The following is a 22,255-nucleotide window of genomic DNA, read 5'->3' as shown; positions in this document are numbered from 1 at the left end:
TCAAGAGACATCCAATTTCTTGGCCATCGGAGTCTGTCTTCTCGCCATAGTGCACAGTTTGAATCACGTGATTTAAAGATTCTTCTTCAGTGCCACACAGGCAAGTCAAACTTTGGTCAAAGAAAGAGCTTCGATGCACAGAAAATACACCACGGGCAGTTTATATTTGGTTAAGATAAAAATACCCTCAATTCGGTTAACCGAAATATTTTGAAAATACTGACAGGTTGTTCGTATATCCTGGGTGCTTAGTTACAGGCGTAAACTTTATGAATCATTAGCCAACAATACTCTTAGCTATGAAGGCTTGCAATTGTATATCATTTTGATACCATTTCAAAAAATTTTAAGTACGTTGGAAGAACAAACATTTGTTCGGAAAACTAATAATAGCAAAATTTTAATTGCCAAGATTTTGTCTTTTTCCCCTCTATCATTCAAATCAAAATAAAACCATCAGAAGACATGCGAAGTCTAAATCTGATTTACATAGAGATATAACATTAAATAATAAAAAAAATTCTTTATTTATACTCAATTTTACATATTCACAGAGTTATTTCATGTGATGTAAATTTTTATCAACATACGAGTTTAATAGACGTACATAATGAAAATACAATAAAAGTACTACACAATAAAGGTATATAATGCAGCTGATATTCATACAAAAATGTAGGAAATATATGAAAATCTCCCCCCCCCCAAGTCTGAAAACAGCGATTGTTCGACTTCAATTTTGAAGTGTATATTATCTTTCTATTAAATTTTAAGGGAGTGATGGACAAAGTAGTTTGCCCATTATTATGAGCATAAATTGCATCAATGCTGGTTGAAATTCAAGACATGAATTCTAATTTAATAACCAAATATATGATAGAACAATTGATTAAAAAGTATCCCAGTTTCACTTAGAGGGAAAAAAAAAGATTTAAAAAATATCCATAAAAAAGGCATTAAATCCAAAGTTATGGTGTCAGGATTCATAAAGAAAATGTTTCATGTTATGTAAAACATTGGTTTTCATGTAAAAATAAACAAAATGAAAGCATGATGAACTACAAATGCATCAATGTATACCTAAAAAGAGACAAAAAAATTATATTTTTTTTTATTGGAAGGAAATATTCAGGGATGATGTAATATATAGAACTATGGATTTTTCTGGGGAAACAGTCATTTTGATTTTAGACTTTAGAAAAATAACTGGGTTTGTTTAATTATTATTATTGAAGTAATATATCGTTTAGTCTCTTTATTCACGAACATTTCATGTAAATTTATTTTTTATTTGCAAAAGGGAAAGCCCTTACATTAGCAAATTAACTATATAATATAAACATTTAATTAATTATTTAATTAACTATATAATAGCAAATTAATTATATAATACATACATTTAGACAGAGCATTTCTGGAGCGATGCAGATGTTCTTTGCAATCATAATAACATCAAACCTTAAAAATAAAGTTTTAACTGAATTTCCAAGTTCCATATTACTTATAAACAAACAAATAGATAAAAAAAATTAAACATTTTTATGCACAAGAATTCACTTTTCAAAAGCAGTGTCTTTTACTGTAATATAAAAAGCAAATTTTAGGTCATAATATTATGACACCTTTTCCACTCAATTACGCAACAGAAAAACTTTTTTGCACATCAAATTTTTTAAATCTCTAACTTCATTACTCACAGATGCATCTATTTCAAATGACATCTTAATTTGGATATTCATCATTATGAAAACACACATTTTCAATATGCAGAGTATTGCTTTTCTGAATTTCATTGAACTACTATTAGTGAAAATCAAAAATAGGGAAGAAACAAGGCATCAAGTTCCCCTTAAGCAGTAAATCGTGGATAGAATTAATTTTTTCAGAAAATATTGAATACAGGTGAAAACCCATAAACTTAAAATATAAGTCCAAAAGACAAAAATAAAATTAACCCCTAGCTATTCATAAAAGGCACAAAATGATACTGAATATTTCTCTCCACTGACATAATAAATCATCAAATTTCCTTTAAAACATTTTTAAACTGATGTAACATTAAATGAAAAATAAAATGTGCATGGCATGTAAAAATAGTCTTAATTCAAAAAGAGTTCGAAAATCAATCATTTTCCATCTCTAAAGAAATCCAAATTATCTTGATGAAAGATGTCTCAAGATTTAATTTATGCAATAAAGTCAATGGAAGGCCAAAAACCTAATTTCAGGCAATTAGGTGTAATCGGCCTCAAATATTCTCCACTTACAGAAGAGTTCAGTATGCTCGTTCTCGAGAAGTATTATCACTCGCACTCCATTTATAAAAGTACCATGATCAAATTATAAAATTAGGGCTATTCCTAAAAAGGAGAAAAAAAAAATAATAAAAGAAAGTGTATTGAGTTAAGTATATATGTATTTATATCAAAACAACCTCTCCAGACACTTGGCCAACTTAAAATAATGAGTTAGATACAATATGACTAATAGGAACTTCCAATATGGGAGAAGAAAGAAAGTCTTTAAAAAATGGGAAGAGTAAACTGTAGATGATCAACATGTGAAAGTTTCTGAAAATTGCTTTACAGAAGGCGGCACTAAATTAATGAAACATGAGCTGTGAAGAAAATAACTTCTCATGGATCGACGCTGGGAGATTTTGCTTGGAGTTCTTGGTCTCGAGCCTTGCAAGCAACATTAACCAAAATGTAAAAGCAAGTCAGCGGATTATCAACTGAAGAAGCTGGCTTGTTGGAGGAAGTCCATATTTCTTGGGTTGAATTATCAGAGTTTAGAGACGGCGAAGAGTCCTCTTTTGAGCTGTCATCAAAAGAACTTGGATCCGAAGACTTCCCATTCACAGAGGGTAGACTATGCATCACAGTACACTGAAGATCAGTTTCGGGAGACTGGATGAGCAGTTTTTGCTGATGTGTCCTCTGCCAGTATTTGTTCAGTTTCAGAGAACAGGTCCCCTGAGACGAGGTGGAAGCAGCACCGTTGTCAGGGTCCTCACTGTCAGCATCTACGTCAGTGACGCTGTCGTCAGTCAACGATATCGGGCTGCTGTTGAAGTCCATGGACCGACTGTAATTATGCGAATTCCTGCTCTTGATAGTGGAAGCAGGTGCAGACCTGGGAACATTGACACCACTCTTGCGTGTCATAGTGTATTGAAGAGGATCATGGCCCTCCTTGCGGATCATATCAGGTAGGATGCGTCGACGGGCATTAATGAACCAGTTGCAGACTTGAAGTTGAGTGAGATTAGCATTCAGAGCTAATTTGGCTTTCTCTTCCTCAGATGGATAGGCATTGTAACGGTTATCATACAGCCATTTTCGCAAGATCCGTACAGAATCTTTCGGGAGATTACCACGCCGCTTCCGACGGATTTCGCCGGATAAAAGCGACTCCGGTCTCGGATAGGGCATAGCCTCGTCAGACAGGTGCATCGGGAGACTGTCCTTAGCTGAAAAAAAAAAAAAAAAAAAAAATGTTTATTAGATGACAAAAATTCTGCTACGCATTCATGCAAAGAAAAATAAATTTAAACAAACTGTTGATTTCAGATCACGCAACTAAAATTATAGGGGAGAAAAGAAAATTGCATTTTTCAAACATGAATATACTAACATTTACTTAAAATGTTGAGAAAATCAAATTCTAATACCACAACAACAGATCACCAAGAAAATATTTCATTGAATCCCTAAGACGGAAGTTTTATAAGAATGCCATAGAAATAACAAAAAACATCACACATCTGCCAGATGCACTTAATTTGAAATAACCCCGAATGAAATTTTTTTATACGAAGTTACTACTCTAGAATACTTATATGAGGATAGCTACTACGAACTTTCATAAATGTAGCAAAATATTCGTCGAAAAATAGGAAGAAATATTCTAAAAATTTAAATTTTTAATGAAATTAGTGACTCAGAATGGCTTAGGTCATATTATACATGCCAAGGTAATTAAGTTTTAATTTAACAGTAGGAAAATTTTTAGAAAACGAACTGACTTAGAAAAAATCAATGCATAACATCCTATTAACCGTATTAAAACGAGCTATTAGTCAGTATCATATGCATAAACAAACGCAAAATACTACTGATTGTTTTAAGACATTCAATTAAGTAACCAGCTTTATGGCTGAATGTCAGACTAATACTCGAAACGATTTTGTTTTATTACAATATATTAAAAGAAGCTGAAGACTGAAAAAAATTTGAAATGCAGACAATGATATCAGCAATTCCACCAACTTCATCAGTAAATAACCAATGAAATTAATTTCATTTTTTTAGTAACTAAATGAAATAAAGATTACCCTTTACAAAATAGAAATCCGGTTATTTCAAAATGATCTAGATTATATTACAAGGCATCTTATAATTTTAATAAACAAAACTTCAAAGGAGACAATGATGAATTAAATAATCAAATATGGATCATGAAAATTCAAGTATTCTTAGATTAATCAAGTAGGATAGAACATCATATTATGTCTATTCATATTGATATCACTAGAATATAAAATACTGCTTTAATTGTAATACAAATTAGTAATGGTAAAATAAAATTCAAAAATTGCAAAAATCAAGAAATACTGTATAAATAAGGAGGTTTACCACAAACAAAACTATCATAACAAATAAATTTGTATAACAAGGCGATATACATTGAAAATTCTAACGCATCATCGTAATGCTAATAATAAGTGCTATAATCTATACTTATAATAAAGCTCAATGTGTGTGTGTGTGTGTGTGTGTGTGTGTTGGCGCTCTACAGACCAGGTCATTTGACATACAGCTACCAAATTTGGTACATGTATACCTTAGAGGTCGGGAATGTGCACCTGGGGTCCCTTTTTTGGAATTTTTAATTAGAATTTTAATTATTAATTAAAAACTAACTTTCCCGCCAAAAGAATCTTTGATTTTCCCCACCGCCAACTTTCCCGCCAAAAAAAATCTTCCATTTTCTCCACCGCCAAATGAGTAAGACTTCAGCGTTTTTTTCTCCCAACAGTAATAAGGCTAGGGTTAACATTGTTCGGCGGATTATTTCAAACGATTCAGTTTATTTTCTTAATGTTTTATGCATTTAAAATTAAACATTGTTAATTAATCCATGTTTCAGATTCATTCTGAAGTACTTTTGAATTAAAATAACACAGAATAAAGGAAATTAAAAATGTATAATCTGCATAGCGTTACCCCAACTGGCGTAGAAAAATTTACGCATTTGCGTTACCGGAGCCGGGGAAGAAAATTCACGCATGCGCATTCAGACTGTTGCCATGACAACCGTTATCAACGGATGATTTAAATTACTTTTAGGTTAGTTGCATGCTTTTGTAAGTAAATTGTATGTATGTTAGTTATATATTTTTTTGTATATGCTTATAGTTTTAAGTACATCGTTTTCTAAGTAGTTTTTTTTAACCTGTTTTCAATGATTTAAATTATTTTTAGGTTAATTGCATTTTTTGTAATTAAATTGTATTTATGTTAGTTATATACTTTTTTGTATATGCTTATAGTTTTAAGTACATCGTTTTTTAAGTAGTTTTTTTAAACCTGTTTTCGACCGATTATTTTAAACTATTCCTTTTATTTTCTTAGTGTTTGATGCATTTAAAATTAAACATTGTTAATGAATCGATCTGTTCATGATGAATCTGAGAAATTTTTGTTGACAAATTCTTGAGATATTACATAAATTAAGAAAGATATTCTTTAGGAACCATAAAGTTTAAACGCTCAGTGACTCTATTATCAGTAATCATATTATTAAAAAATGCTTTGTTTCAGTAAAAAATATTATTATATTAATTGCAGATTAACCATTTACACTTTAATTTAAAGCTAGGGTTAACATTTTTCGGCCGATTATTTCAAACGATTCTGTTTATTTTCTTAATGTTTTATGTATTTAAAATTAAACATTGTTAATTAATTGATCTATCAGATTCGTTCTGAAGTATTTTTGAATTAAAATAACACAGAATAAAGGAAATTAAAAATTTCTAATTTGCACAGCGAAAAATTCAAGCATTTGCGTTACCGTAACGGGCATTGGAAATTCATGCATGTGCATTGTGTTCTGATTGTTGACAATATTATCAACGGATGATTCTTGATTTAAATTATTTTTAGGTTAGTTGCATACTTTTGTAATTAAATTGTAATTATGTTAGTTATATATTTTTTGTATATGCTTATAATTTTAAGTACATCGTTTTTTAAGTACTTTTTTTAAACCTGTGTTCGACCGATTATTTTAAACGATTCGTTTTATTTTCTTAGTGTTTGATGCATTTAAAATTAAGCATTGTTAATGAATCGATCTGTTCATGATGAATTTCAGAAAATTTTGTTGACAAATTCTTGAGATATCACATAAATTAAGAAAGATATTCTTTAGTACCCATAAAGTTTAAACGCTCAGTGACTCTGTTATCAGTAATCATATTATAAAAAAATGCTTTGTTTCAGTAAAATATATGTAGTGACGAGCGCCATCTGCTGGTTGTTAGACGGAGTTGACGCTGGTTAGACGGAGAGCAGATCAGACGGAGCTGGACGAGAGTAAAGACGTGGCAGATCAGACGGATCTGGACGAGCGTAAAGACATGGCAGATCAGACGGATCTGGACGAGCGTAAAGACGTGGCAGATCAGACGGATCTGGACGAGAGAAAAGACGTGGCAGATCAGACGGATCTGGACGAGAGAATAGACGTGGCAGATCAGACGGATCTGGACGAGAGTAAAGACGTGTCAGATCAGACGGATCTGGACGAAGTAAAGACGAGACGAGACGCGACGTATTCGACGAAATCTAATGAATGTTCAATTCTTTTATGTTAATGTATATATATCCTAAATGTCCTAATCGTCCTAAATGTAATTAAATGTGCGTTCTAAAATAGTAGTGATTTCTGAGTCCTACAAATATGGGGGTTCGGCCGGGATATTAATGAAGAGCCAAACAGGAGTGAAATTTGACGTAGAGCAATTTGACGTGCTACAATAAACCTTTTGGATACCAACTCCTTGTGGACTGACGTAGTGTGGATCGACGTTGAAGAAATTGTGAGTACAATTTTGATTTATTCTCAAGTATGGCATTTCTTACACGAGCACGAAAGAGCGACTTACTAACTTTAGTAGACGAATTAGAACTAACGGCACCACAGGATGCCAAAGTGCGACAGTTAGTTACAATGATAACAGAGTCGAAAGACTATGACGAAGAGTTCGTAAAAAACTTACTTTTAACTATCACTCAGGAGCGCGAAAGGTTAGATGCTGAAAAAGCCGAAGCCGAAAAGGCCAAGGCAGAAGCCGAAAAGAATGAGCGTGAATTTACTTTGAAAAAGTTAGAGCTTGAGTTAAAAAGTAGAGAAAATACTTTAACTGTTTCAGATATACCTAAGACTGATATATTAAAATTGCTAAAGAATTATGATAATAGCGGAGACATAAGTGTTTACCTTTCGTTATTTGAGAAACAAATAAGTAGGGCTAACATTGCAAAAGAAAACTGGATTTCTTATTTACTCGGGTTATTACCATTGGATATAGTCAATTTAATTGCTCGCGAACCTGATCCATCAGCTAATGACTATGATTACATAAAAAAACTGTTGCTTAAAAGATTTAAATTAACTTCCGAACAACTCAGGCAGAAGTTCTTTACTCACAAACGAGATTCTTCTTCATCATGGCGGGATTTCGGTTTTGAACTGAATAACTTTTTTGAGGAATGGATAAATTGTTTAGAAATAACCGATTTTGAAGATTTAAAGCAGCTAATGGTCGTTGACCAGTTAAAGAGTAAAATACCAAATGACGTATGCGATCATTTTCTCGACGATTTGCCCAAAATAAAGAAAGTAGAAGATTTGGTTAATAAACTGGACGAATATGAAGCCGCACGAAGTCACCTTAAAAAGGAAACAAACAGAAATTGGCGTGTTTCCGAAAACAGAAGTAAATTTGATATCGCGAAAGAAGCTAAAAATTCACCATTGCCGTTCGTTCGTGCTCAAAAGAATTATGCTGATGATAATTACTATAACAAGAGTAATAATAAATGTTTTAATTGTAATGAGACTGGCCATAAATCAACTAATTGCAAGTTTAAAAACAAAGGATTGAAATGTTTCCAATGTGGTAACTTTGGCCACAAAGCCAGTAACTGCCCGCAAAGAGATTTTAAAGTGTCTCTCTCTAATAAAGTATATACTCGTAACTCTCCAAAAACTGTAAATAAGCTTAGTAAAAATGTTGAAATAAATGGTGTAAATTGTGATGCATTAATTGATACTGGAAGTGATATTACTATGATTAATTATGATTTTTATTTGAAAATTGGTAAACCTAATTTAACGACTGATAATGTTAAATTAGCTGGTATAAGTGGAGATAGCATTACTCCTCTAGGTTTTTTTTATTGTGATATATTAATTGATGAATATGTAATATCAACTAATGTGTATGTGTTAGAAATAATGCCGAACGAAATAATCATTGGTATGGACGTATTAAATAACCTAAGCTTTTCATTCCAAGAAAATCAAATTATCATTCATGAAAAAAGAGCCCAAATAAATTACACCCGGCTGGTGAGAAACGAGGTCAAGGTCGTATCACTACGTTCCTCGGAGCTGAAAAGAGACAGTCAGGCACCTATTTTTGCTGAGACTGGCAATAAAATAAATACACATCCTCTCCCATACTTCATTCATTTAACGGATTCGATAAACTATGATGAAATCGACATGAGTCATGTAAAAAAACCGTTGAGACAGGAAATAAATCGTCTTTTAAATAAGTATTCGCCAAACAAAACAAAAAGTACGGATTTGCAAATGAAAATAATATTGAGCGATGATATTCCGATTAGTCATAACCCTCGAAGGCTGCCTTTTAAAGAACAAAAATTCGTTGAAACTCAGATTGATAAATGGTTACAGGAAGGGATAATAAAACCCAGTAGTTCAAATTTTTCTTCACCCGTGGTTTTGTGCAAGAAGAAGGATGATAGTTATAGGTTATGCATTGATTATCGTAAGCTAAATAAAAAGATGATTAAAGATCGGTACCCTTTACCCCTCATAGAAGATTTGCTCGACAAACTTGAGCAATCAAAAATATTTACTACTTTGGACTTGAAAAACGGATTTTTTCATGTAGACGTAGAGAAAGATAGCACAAAATTTACGTCTTTTGTAACACATCATGAGCAGTGGGAATTTCTTAAAGTACCATTTGGACTTTCCAATAGTCCGAGTGTATTTCAGCGTTACATTAATGTGATATTTAGGAATTTGATGCTAGATGGAACTGTACTGATTTATATGGACGACATTATTATACCATCCAAAACCGAGGAAGAAGGGCTAGAAAAATTACAACGTGTTCTGAAGGTTGCATCAGAGTACGGTTTGGAGTTTAATTTTAAGAAGTGTCAGTTTTTAAAACCACAAATAGAATTTTTAGGCTATAGAATCCAAAACGGAACTATACAGCCCTCTGTATCTAAAACGGTAGCTGTAAAAAAATTTTCACAACCACAAACTGTTAAACAAGTACAAAGCTTTTTAGGCCTTACTAGTTATTTTCGGAAATTCATACCCCACTATTCAAAAATCGCAAAACCGCTTAGTGATCTACTAAGAAAAGACGTTGCATTTAAGTTTGAATCTGAACAAAAGGAAGCTTTTCAAAAACTCAAAGATATTTTAACTCAGGAGCCAATTTTGCATCTCTATCAACAGGGATCAGTTTTAGAACTTCATACAGATGCTAGCAGTCAGGGGTTCGGAGCAGTGCTGCTGCAACAGGGAACCGACAATAAGTTTTATCCTATTCATTATTTTAGTCGAAAAACATCTCCACAACAAGAAAAATATAGTAGCTATGAATTAGAAGTTTTGGCTGTGATCGAAGCGTTAAAAAAATTTAGACATTATTTACTGGGTTCTAAATTTAAAATTGTGACTGATTGTTCCGCTTTTCAACAAACTATGAGTAAAAGAGATCTTACACCAAAAGTTGCAAGATGGGCTTTACAATTAGAGGAATTTGATTACCAAATTGTTCACAGATCAGGAAAACAAATGGCACACGTAGATTCTCTTAGTCGAAACGCAGTACTTGTTGTTACTCGTTCATATAGTGAAGTGACCACTAAAATAGCCAATGCTCAAAATCAGGACGAATTCCTTAAGAAATTGAAAGCTTTGATAGATAAACAAGAAGACGGTGAACACATTGTGAGAAATGGAGTTTTATACAAATACGATAATGGTAGAGAATTGCTCATAGTCCCAGAAGCATTACAAAGAGAAATTATTCGAGAAATTCACAATAAAGGACATTACGCTGTGGCTAAGACGGAAGAAATTTTAAAGCAAGAATTTTACATACCAAAGTTGAGGTCAAAAATAGAAAGTGTGATTGCCAATTGCGTGGAGTGTATTCTTTGTAATAAGAAACGTGGGAAAGGTGAAGGTTTCCTTAACCCCATCCCAAAAGAAAATTTGCCTTTAAGTACATATCACATAGATTTCATTGGCCCTATGCCTTCTACAAATAAGAACTATCAGCATATTTTTTCAGTAGTCGACGCTTTTACAAAATTTGTCTGGTTGTACCCGGTTAAATCAACATCTACTCAAGATGCAATAACTAAACTTAAGCTTCAACAATCTACTTTTGGAAATCCGACGAGAATAATAACAGACAGAGGTTCAGCTTTTACCTCAAAAGAATTTGAAACATACTGTCAGGATGAAAATATTGAACATTTCAAAATTAGCACTGGAATTCCTCGCGGAAATGGGCAAATTGAAATAATGCATAAAATTTTAATACCCATTCTATCAAAACTCTCAATAACAGACCCTACCAAATGGTATAAACATGTTGCATCAGTGCAAAAAATAATCAATAGTACTGTTTCGAGGAGTACAAAGTTTACCCCGTTTGAGCTTTTAACTGGTGTAAAATTAAAAGATACAACTGATTTACATTTAAAGGAAATATTGGAAGAAGAATACACAAAAGCAATGATGGAAGATCGAAATAATATGAGAGAAGAAGCAAGGGAAAACATTTTGAAGATGCAAGAAGAGAATCGGAAAAGTTTCAACAAACGAAGAAAAGTGGCGCGCATCTACAAACTTGGTGAATTAGTGGCCATACAACGGACGCAGTTTGGAACTGGACTCAAACTAAGACCAAAGTTTCATGGACCATATCGGATTGTTAAGGTTAAACCTAAGGATCGCTATGACGTGGAAAAAGTTGGATGTCATGACGGACCAAATACAACTTCCACAGCAGCCGATTTCATAAAAGCATGGTCTTCAGACTAAAAAAAAAAAAAAAAAAAATGTTTATTGTTTTATCCAGATACTGTTTTCTTTTTTTTTATTCTTTCAGATTTCTCTACTTTCATATAACTTTCGAGGACGAAAGAGACGTCAGGATCGCCGAATGTAGTGACGAGCGCCATCTGCTGGTTGTTAGACGGAGTTGACGCTGGTTAGACGGAGAGCAGATCAGACGGATCTGGACGAGAGTAAAGACGTGGCAGATCAGACGGATCTGGACGAGCGTAAAGACGTGGCAGATCAGACGGATCTGGACGAGCGTAAAGACGTGGCAGATCAGACGGATCTGGACGAGAGAAAAGACGTGGCAGATCAGACGGATCTGGACGAGAGAATAGACGTGGCAGATCAGACGGATCTGGACGAGAGTAAAGACGTGTCAGATCAGACGGATCTGGACGAAGTAAAGACGAGACTAGACGAGACGAGACGAGACGCGACGTATTCGACGAAATCTACTGAATGTTCAATTCTTTTATGTTAATGTATATATATCCTAAATGTCCTAATCGTCCTAAATGTAATTAAATGTGCGTTCTAAAATAGTAGTGATTTCTGAGTCCTACATATATTATGATATTAATTGCAGATTAATTCTTACCACTTTAATTTAAAGCATAAATTCTACGGGAGCTAACAGAAAATTAGAGAGATAATATTACGTTATGACTGAAGGCCTTTATAATATTATGAGTGAATTACATGACTATCAAAATTTGAAGCTTTAAAATATTTGATGAAGAAGCTTTTAAAGTAGGAATTACATAAAATATTTAATTATTAAAATTTTAACGAGCATTAAGATTGCCGAACCTGCTGGTCGCCAAAGGCGGCTAGTAATAAAATATAGAATGCAATTAAAAACAAATATCTTTTATATTCTGAGTAAATCTTAGCTATAAGTCATTAATTTGGAGGGAAGGGGTCCACTTTCTGAGATACATGGCAACTATTCTTAATGTAGCGTATTGTGTTTATGCAGATTTTTTTAAAAAAAATCAAGGTAATTTATAGTTTTATCGACGTTAGATACATTATAATTCTGACTCATCTCCTTTTTACTAATGAGATTTCACCAGCCATTTCATTTTTTTACAGAACTGTTGCACCATTATTTATAGGAAATGTCAATTATTTAGAAAACGTGAAAAGCAATAAGGGGATATAAACCTACTTGGTAAGCATGACAGTGATACTTGTGAAGCTAATCAGAGGAAATTCTATTAACGAATGCTCTAAAAATGGCTTAGAATAATGTATACAAGAATATATTTCCTAACAAGACGCTCCTGTAGAACAATAATTTTAAGAAATCGCATGTCGCCAGTGGGTATTAAGATTTATTAACTACTAGCCGTCTTTGGTGACCAGCCGGGTCGCCAACCTTAATACTCGTTAAAATTTTAATAATTAAATATTTTATGTAATTCCTACTTTAATAGCTTCTTTATCAAAACATTTTAAAACTTCAAATTATAGTCATATAATTCACTTATAATATTATAAAGGCCTTCAGTCATAACGTAATGTGTATCTCTCTAATTTTCTGTTAGTTCAAGTATAATTTATACTTTAAATTAAAGTAGAAATGATTGATCTGCAATAAATATAATAATATTTTTCACTGAAACAAAGCATTTTTTTAATAATATGATTACTAAAAACAGAGTCACTGAGCATTTAAACCTTATGGGCACTAAAGAATATCTTTCTTAATTTATGTAATATCTCAAGAATTTGTCAACAAAATTTTCTCAGATTCATCATGAGCAGATCGATTAATTAACAATGTTTAATTTTAAATGCATCAAACACTACGAAACTAAATAGAATCGTTTAAAATAATCGCTCGAAAACAGATTAAAAAAAAAAAAACTACTTAAAAAACGATGTACTTAAAACTGTAAAAAATATATAACTAACATAAATACAATTTAATTACAAAAGCATACAACTAACCTAAAAATAATTTAAATCAAGTCCGCATCCGTTGAAAATACATGTCAACAATTAGAACACAATGCGCATGCGTGAATTTTCATCGCCAGTTATGGTAACGGAAATGCGTGAATTTTTCCAGTTGGGGTAACGCTATACTGATTAGAAATTTTTTATTTCTTTTATCTGAAAGATCGATTAATTAACAATGTTTAATTTTAAATGCATCAAGCATTAAGAAAATAAACAGAATCGTTTGAAATAAGCGGCCAAAAAATGTTAAGCTTAACCTCATTAGCGAAGGGGAAAATCTGAAGCCTTACTCATTTGGTGGTGGGGAAATGAAGATTTTTTGGCGGGAAAGTTAGTTTTTAATAAATAATTAAAATTATAATTAAAAATTCAAAAAAAAGGGACCCCAGGTGCACATTTCCGATCTCCAAGGTATACATGTACCAAATTTGGTAGCTGTAGGTCAAACGGCCTGGTCTGCAGAACGCCAACACACACGCAATGCGCTTTATTATAAGTATCGATATAGATTACAAATTTTTTGAAAAATATTTCTTTATGCTACGAAAATAGAACGTACAGCAAGAGTAGTTCGAATTCTGATTTTATATATTAAGGAATAAAACGTAGCTAGTAATTTTATCTTAGTTTTACTTTCAACAATGTTACGTTAATATAATTTGTCAAACAATCTTTAATATCAGCTTCGTTTTGACATTTGTTAAAAATATGATTTCAAGCAAGAATTGCAATAGCCAGAAGTTCGATTAAAATTGAATTAAACAGCCACCCTAGAAGAAAAGTTAAAAAATATATGCTTATAAAAAGCAAACATTGGTGTATCATTTCTTAATTTCACAATTATTTATTTCAAGGACCATTAAAAAATTCATTATCTTAACTTGATGTAAGAAGTTCGAATACTTAAATCGTATAAATTTCATTTATTTCACTGTTCAAAATGAATTCAATAAAATATTCCTCGAAGAAATAGTTATCATATTACTTAAAAAAATTTATAGGATTTTATTCTATTTGTTAGTGCAGCAATCTGCTGTTGTAAGAAATTGCAGATATTTTTTATGTTACAGATGCATCTTGTTTTATCTTTTTTCCTGAATAACAGCCAAATTTAAAACCATTGTTAAAGCGCAAATAATAATAATAATAACGGATAAGGAGATATACATCAGAAGCTTCTATGAAAATGCATCAAAGAAGCTTTTAAATAATACTATTTTTACAGAAGTTCTCTAATTCTAAGGGTAATAAGGGATGCGTTTAAAATTTAGATATCGTCATTTACGAATAAGCGTCAAGGACAGTAACTTGATATTTGAAAAATCATGAATACTGATTTACAAAAGAGGGGTGGGGGTGGGATCGAACAATGAAAAAGTAAAAACTTTTCAATTACTTCCTCATTTGTCCAATGGGAAAAATAAATATTTCCACATAAAAAACTTTAAGAATAATCCTTGGCTTAATACATGTTTAATAAGTTTATCTATACTCCATATCCCTTTTTATTGCCAGGAACATGGATTTTTATTTATTAAAAAAAATTCTTGCTTGTAATTAAAACATATTTTTTCCCAGCTATAATTTACTAAACAATTTATGGCAAAGTGAATGCATATCTTTTACCCATCAGTTTACAACTAATATTCAAATTTACGCTGGTATTTAAGGCAAAAAAAAAAAGTCAGCTAGAATATGAACAAAGAATGACGGAAATCATTCTGCAGGATAACAAAAACAGTTGAAAAGGTAAGCACGGGCAGCTAATTATGGCAGTATAACACCTTGCTACCAAATAAAATAGTTATAAATGTTAACAGCTTATCCATTATCTTTTTAATTTCTTTTAAAATTATTCATATTAATAAGAGATTCGAAAAGTGCGATTTTCATAAAAATAAAAATCATTGTTAGAAGAAAACTGATTGCTAAAAGAAAAAGTGCTGAGCATATCAGATAGCAAAATCAAAAATGACCTTGATTAAAAACCAGTGAATTAAGAGCAGAACCGAATGCATTATAGTACTCAAGCAACAAAAGACCGTTGGCCAATCATTGGCCAAATATCGCCCCACAGAACGAGCGAGGCCGCCTGCGACGTCGCCCCGATTATACAGACTGGACTCTATAAAAGGAGTGTCATAACATTTCAAACCATCGTACTTTCAAAATTTTGCCAAACGACTGAAAATACGAAATATTTTCAGTAATTATTATAAATTGAAATTATTCAATTGAATCAATTTTTATTTTAATTTTATTATATAATTTATTTTATTTTACTTATAAATAATTTCAATACTTATTTTGATAAATTTAAAACTCTTGCTCTTGATAGACTAACGTTTGCCATGATTTTCCTTTTAACTTTTCTTGAACTTTTTAAACTATTATAGCATATATTTAACCACATTTTTATCCTATATTATTTTTAAATGACAAAAGGATTTATTTTTTTTACTGCTCTTTAAGAAAGATAAACAATCTGAAACAATTTTAAAATTGATCACCCGAGTATCTATTTATATACAAGATTTCTGTCCCTCATTTATATCTCCTATTCATTTTCATTGTTTCAATTTTATAATTAATCACTATAATTTTATTGATATATATATACTAGCCGCCTTTGGCGACCAGCCGGTTCGCCAATCTTAATGTTCGTTTATATTTTAATAATTAAATATTTTACGCAATTCCTACTTTAATACATTCTTCATCAAAGTATTTTAAAACTTCAAATTTTGATTATCTTATAATTCATTCATAATATTATAAAGGCCTTCAGTCATAACGTAATATTTATCTAATTTTCTGTTAGCTCTCGTAGAATTTATGCTATAAATTAAAGTGGAAAGAAATAATCTGCAATAAATATAATATTTTTTTACTGAAACAAAGCATTTTTTTATAATATGATTACTGATAACAGAGTCACTGAGCGTTTAAACTTAATGAGCACTAAAGAATATCTTTCTTAATTTATGTAATACCTCAAGAATTTGCCAACAAAATTTTCTCATATTCATCATGAGCAGATCGATTAATTAACAGTGTTTAATTTTAAATGCATCAAACACTAAGAAAATAAAATGAATCGTTTAAAATAATTGGTCATAAACAGGCTTTAAAAAACTACTTAAAAAATGATGTACTTAAAACTATAAGCCTGCACAAAAAATATATAACTAACATAAATACAATTTAATTAAAAAAGCATAAAACTAACCTAAAAATAATTTAAATCAAGCCCGCATCCGTTGAAAATAGTTGTCAATAATCAGAACACAATGCGCATGCGTGAATTTTCAACGCTAGTTACGGTAACGCAAATGTATGAATTTTTCTACGCCAGTTGGGATAATGCTATGCAGATTAGACATTTTTAATTTCCTTTATTCTGTGTTATTTTAATTCAAAAGTACTTCAGAATGAATCTGAAAGATCGATTAATTAACAATGTTTAATTTTAAATGCATAAAACATTAAGAAAATAAACAGAATCGTTTGAAATAATCGGCCGAAAAATGTTAACCTTAGCCTCATTAGAGTGGGAAAAAAAAGTGAAGCCTTACTCATTTGGCGGTGGGGAAAATGAAGATTTTTTTGGCGGGAAAGTTAGTTTTTAATTAATAATTAAAATTCTAATTAAAAATTCAAAAAAAGGGACCCCAGGTGCACATTCCCGACCTCTAAGTTATGCATGTACCAAATTTGGTAGCTGTAGGTCAAATGGTCTTTTCTGTAGAGCGCCAACACACACATTGAGCTTAATATATATATATATATATATATATATATATATATATATATATATATATATATATATATATATATATATATATATATATATATATATATATATATATATAATATTATTTTGGTGAAGCAGGATGCAGTTGTGACCAGCAGTGAAGAGACATTTTAACATTTTTAAATTCTTTTTAATATCCATCGGGAAAGCATAATTATTTACAAGCAGAGACGCGGACAAGACGTCCGCCACAGCGCAGTACAAAAGCCAGAGTGGGGAAGAAGAGCTGAAATAAATTATCCCTCGCCTTATATAACCTTAGATTTTGATAGGGAAAATATTTCTTCACAGTGCCAATATATTAATAAGATTCTGATAGGGATTTCTGACGCATGTCGATCACATGTAAGGGAAACACAGGGATCTTTTAAGAAAGAATGTGCTTACTGGACATTTTTACCCCTTCACGCCGAGCGTGTGAAAGTATCTCGGTGTTTAGCTGACTAAGCAATTTTATGAAGCTTCTCTTGAATTAATTAAGTACAAAAGTGGAATTGGATCACGAAATAAGAGAATATTTTTAGAATGAAGTTACTATGGGCTAAATTAAGATGAAGTTACTATGAAAATTAATTAAATTGAAATTAGAGTTAAAATATCATTACATATATATATATATATAATGCATCTACTTTTAAATTTCTAATATTGCCTATATCATATGTAAGGCAAAACAGAAAAACACATAATTCTTATAAAAAAAATTTTTTCTTTACTATATACTTTTATATTGTTTCAAGTGAGCAATAAACAAACAATTACTAAAAATAATGAATAGAATAAAAAATAAATTCCTATTTTAACATGTTTTACAACCCCTAGCCCTTGTTTCAATGCTTTGGTTAACAATTGCATAAAACACTCAATTATATAATTTCCATTAAACATTTCTTCAACAGGCAACATTTTATAGGGGCAAATTAATAATTTCTTTCAAATTTCTTATTTTCTTGATCTATGATTTGTTTGGTTTACTTTTATAACACAAAAATCAAATTTGATATACGATTAACTCAGAATATTACAAAAATATGTTTCACAAAATTCCATAAACAAAAATGTAATACTTCTTCAAATTACAAAAGATATTCTTGCTATTTTACTATTAATTTATAAAGTTACTTAATAATGTGAAAATTTTATACGTAATTATAAATGCTATTATTAGCTAATGTTCAATAGACAAAATTTTACAAGCACAAATTAATAATTTACTTCAAATTTCTAATATTTTCTCGATCTATGATTAGTATGGTTTAATTTTATAGCACAAGAACCAAATTTGGTCTATGATTAACTCTGAATAGCTCACAAAAATTCCATACACAAAACTGCAACACTTCTTCAAATTATAAAAAAAATATTTTGCTATTAACCATTAATTTATAATTACTTCATAGTGTGTAAATTTTATACTTAATTATAAATGCTCTAGCTAATGTACAATATATAACTTTTTACAAGCACCAATTGATAATTTACTTCAAATTTTTAATATTTTCTTGATCTATTATTAGTTTGGTTTAGTTTTATAGCATAAGAACTAAATGTGATCTATGACTATCTCTGAATAGTTCACAATGTGCGAAATATGTTTTACAAAAATTCCATACACAAAAATGAAATACTTTATTAAATTATATTAAAAAAAATATACTTGCTATTTACTATTAATTTATTAAGTTACTATATAATGTGGAAATTTTAGACTTCATTGTAAATATATAATAAGAAATGCTTTTCCATTGCTCTTAATTTGAGTAATATATATATAACTATAATTTCTCCCTCTTTATTTTTTGGAGAATGGTGAAACAACTATGCAAATCAATTTATTTTTAAAGACCTTAATAAAGAAAATATATTAATAATTCACTTCAAATTTTTGACTGAATTTTCAGTAATGACTTATTCACACAAGCAGTATCCTGAAACTTTGACTTTCAAGAATAAATAATATTGTTGCAAAGCCTTTTATAAACAATATTTATGTAAACTTTATTTACAATATTTGTAATACTTGAAGAGTTTGAAATTTCTAAAAATCTACACACACACACACACATATATATATAATTGTATCTTCCTCTACATATAAAGAATTATACATATACATTTCTTTAAGTTCACTGTCTCTTTTTGATCAGATTTGATGAACCTAGAAAACAATTACATTAATAATTAAGCTTTTGCTTCTTTTAAAAGTGCAAATAACTTATATCTGTTAACAATTGGAGATGTGTAATTAATGAGAAAGTGTCCTATAGAACTTCATAAGCATAACAATGTTTTCGATCTGATAATGGACTGTGTAGGCAAATTGTATAACATTTTAGGATAATAGAGAAAAATAAAAATAACTCACTAATGCGAGTAAAATATATGTTATTTTATGAAATGTGAAATAATTATAAACTATTGATATAAGAATATTCAGAAATACCTGCATAATCTTTAGTTTTAAAGTGATTTCCTTTCAAAGTTTATAATAAATATGATCTGCCAATCTTTTTTTACCCACATGTCAAAATAAAAATAATTACACAAATGTTATTGCAATACCAAAACATGAGAATGTTATTTAATACTTTTTAAAGCTTCTTTCATTTGAACATTTGAAATTGTTGTGAATAAAAAGAAAGAAATTGTAAATGAAAAGGAAAATTAACTTCAATAATTTAAAAATATGCAAAATAAAAAGCTAACAAGAATTAAAATCACTTGAATTGTCATTCTGAAAAAATGAGAGTGCCATTAAAAAATATGAAAAGAGAAATGAAAGTTGTACAAAAAATATTATGCCTTTCTCATTAAGGAGAAAAAATAATTTACATACTAAATATGAAATTAAAATCAATCTTGTTGCAACATGATAGGTCTGAAGGACATTTTAAATTACATTTTTAATGCAAAGATATTTCATATTTTGGCACTTTGTTCGACACATACATTTGATAAATTCTTGCCCACTTCCACTGGACTGAGCAACTGCAACTACTGGAGTTGAATTGTTGGCTTCAATTCTAAACAAGTTCTTAAGGCATAAAGTGAATTGTGATCTCACTTATACTTGTTTTAAATTTCCTTCCAAAATTCAAAGTCGTTACAAACCATTCACTGTCATATTCATTATAACTGTTCAGTATATAGTGTGAAAAACCTTGCCCTTGTTGATATCAGGAAGAGAAACTCACAGTAGTTCCCCAAAAAAGCATAGCAATATATATATATATATATATATTCAGGGAGGCTTGTATTTCCAGACTGATTTTAGAATTTACTTTCAATAGCAATTTCGGTTTTGAACAAAGGGTGCACAAAATATCAATTTCATTGAATCGGAGATGTATTTCATACCTTGACGGTTATCATTTGGCATTCTACAGAATGCTTAGAAAATGTATGAAATACACACTGGTTAATACATTGACGGCTAGTTTTAGACATCATATACAATGTCCAGACATTCTATAAAATATCAGATTTCATACTTTGGACATATAAAGAAGGACATTCATACATATAAAGAATTATACACATACTTTTCTTCAAGTTCACTTTCACTTTTTTTATTAGATTTGATGAACCTAGACATAATTATAGTAATAATTGAGCTTTCGCTTCTCGTAAAAGTACAAATAAAATATTTGTTGACAATTGGAGACGTGTAATTAACAAGCAAAAGTCTTATAGAACATCATAAGCCTGATAATGTTCCCAATCTGATAATGGACTGTGTAGTCAAATTTTATAATAACATTTTCAGATAATACAGAAGAATGAAAATAAATCAAACTAATGGGAGTAAAATTTATGTTACTCTCATGAAATGTGAAATAATTATAAACTATTCATAAAAGAGTATTCAAAAATACCTACATAATCGCTAGTTTTAATGAAAAAAAAATTTTCCAATGTTTACAATAAATATATTTAGCTAAGCTTTATTATTTTTTTTTCTCATAACCTCATGTCAAAATAAAAATAAATACACAAATGTTATTGTAAAACCAAAACATAAGAACGTAATTTAATACTTTTTAAAACTTCTTTCACTTGAACATTTGAAATTGTTGTTAGCAAAAAGAAAACTGTCAATGAAAAATAACTTCAATAAATTAAGAACACGGGAAATAAAAAGCTAGCAAGAAATAAAATCACTTGAAAAATGACGAACAGGAAGAGAAATGACAGTAACTCAATTAACAATGTAAAGTTTCAACACTTAAATGAGACAAAGATTAACAGTGGATTGTTCACATAAATATTTATTCCTCTTTATGGTCGCTTGCATCTAACGCTAATATCACGTGCGATTCCATGTTTGAGGTAATCAAAAAGTTCGAACGGCTTTAACAAAAATTATCTGTTTTATTCACTATTTAGAATAAATACTATACTATTTATAAATATATAATAATAAATAATTTGCACTTACCAACGTTCTTGAAATAATAGCACGTGTTGTTTGACAAGCTCCAAAATCCAATACAAGCCAGATTGCTGATTGATTGATTGAAATGAGGTGAAAATGGGATTTTTGGCAACAAAGGCCGTTATCCCCTAATGCAAAAAAGTTCATTCAATATATGTTTAAAAAAATTCAGAGATTGTAGAAGGATCCGAAGATACTGCTTATTAGAAAAAGCTTTTTTAATAAACGTTTTGAATAAAGAAAAAGAATGAAGATCAACATAGTTTTGCAAAAAGATTTGACCTATGATTTGCTTATTTAGAACAAAACAAGATGACGTGTTCAATGCTATTTTCATGATTACAAACTTGGCAGTGAGGATAATTGTGTTGACCAAATCCATTCAACATAGCTTGAGTTATAATCATCCGGGTTAAAAGACGTGCAGTTATGATATCTTCTCTTCTATTTTTGAGCCATGGATTAAGGGAAAATACGGTGGGAATATCGCCAATAGATTCTTGATATTTGCTATTTTTCAAAATGTGATTCGTTTTTTGTAAAGAAGTTTCCTAATAATGAGAAATTAAATCTTCTGAAGCAATCCGCTCCAGCAATAGGTGCGACTCCGTGACCAT

At 30.4% G+C, this 22,255-nt stretch overlaps 1 protein-coding gene across 1 annotated transcript; it reads right to left on the bottom strand.

The window, feature by feature from the left end:
- Positions 1–551: 551 nt before the first annotated feature.
- Positions 552–21,714, bottom strand: LOC129963363 (homeobox protein AKR-like). Its single transcript, XM_056077696.1, has 2 exons — positions 21,642–21,714; positions 552–3,472 (listed from the first exon to the last, which is right to left on the bottom strand). The coding sequence occupies exon 2, from the start codon at positions 3,453–3,455 to the stop codon at positions 2,637–2,639; it is 819 nt and encodes a 272-aa protein (XP_055933671.1). The 5' UTR covers positions 3,456–3,472; positions 21,642–21,714; the 3' UTR covers positions 552–2,636.
- Between the last annotated feature and the right edge of the window lie 541 nt (positions 21,715–22,255).

Source organism: Argiope bruennichi, chromosome 3 (assembly GCF_947563725.1).
Source record: "Argiope bruennichi chromosome 3, qqArgBrue1.1, whole genome shotgun sequence".
Taxonomy (NCBI): domain Eukaryota; kingdom Metazoa; phylum Arthropoda; class Arachnida; order Araneae; family Araneidae; genus Argiope; species Argiope bruennichi.
Note: the sequence above shows the minus strand (reverse complement) of the source record. Positions and strands in the feature narration are given on the sequence as shown.

What these genes read in the sequence shown, in the direction of transcription:
- LOC129963363 (XM_056077696.1), bottom strand. Translation starts at nt 3,455, where the DNA reads ATGCACCTGTCTGACGAGGCTATGCCCTATCCGAGACCGGAGTCGCTT.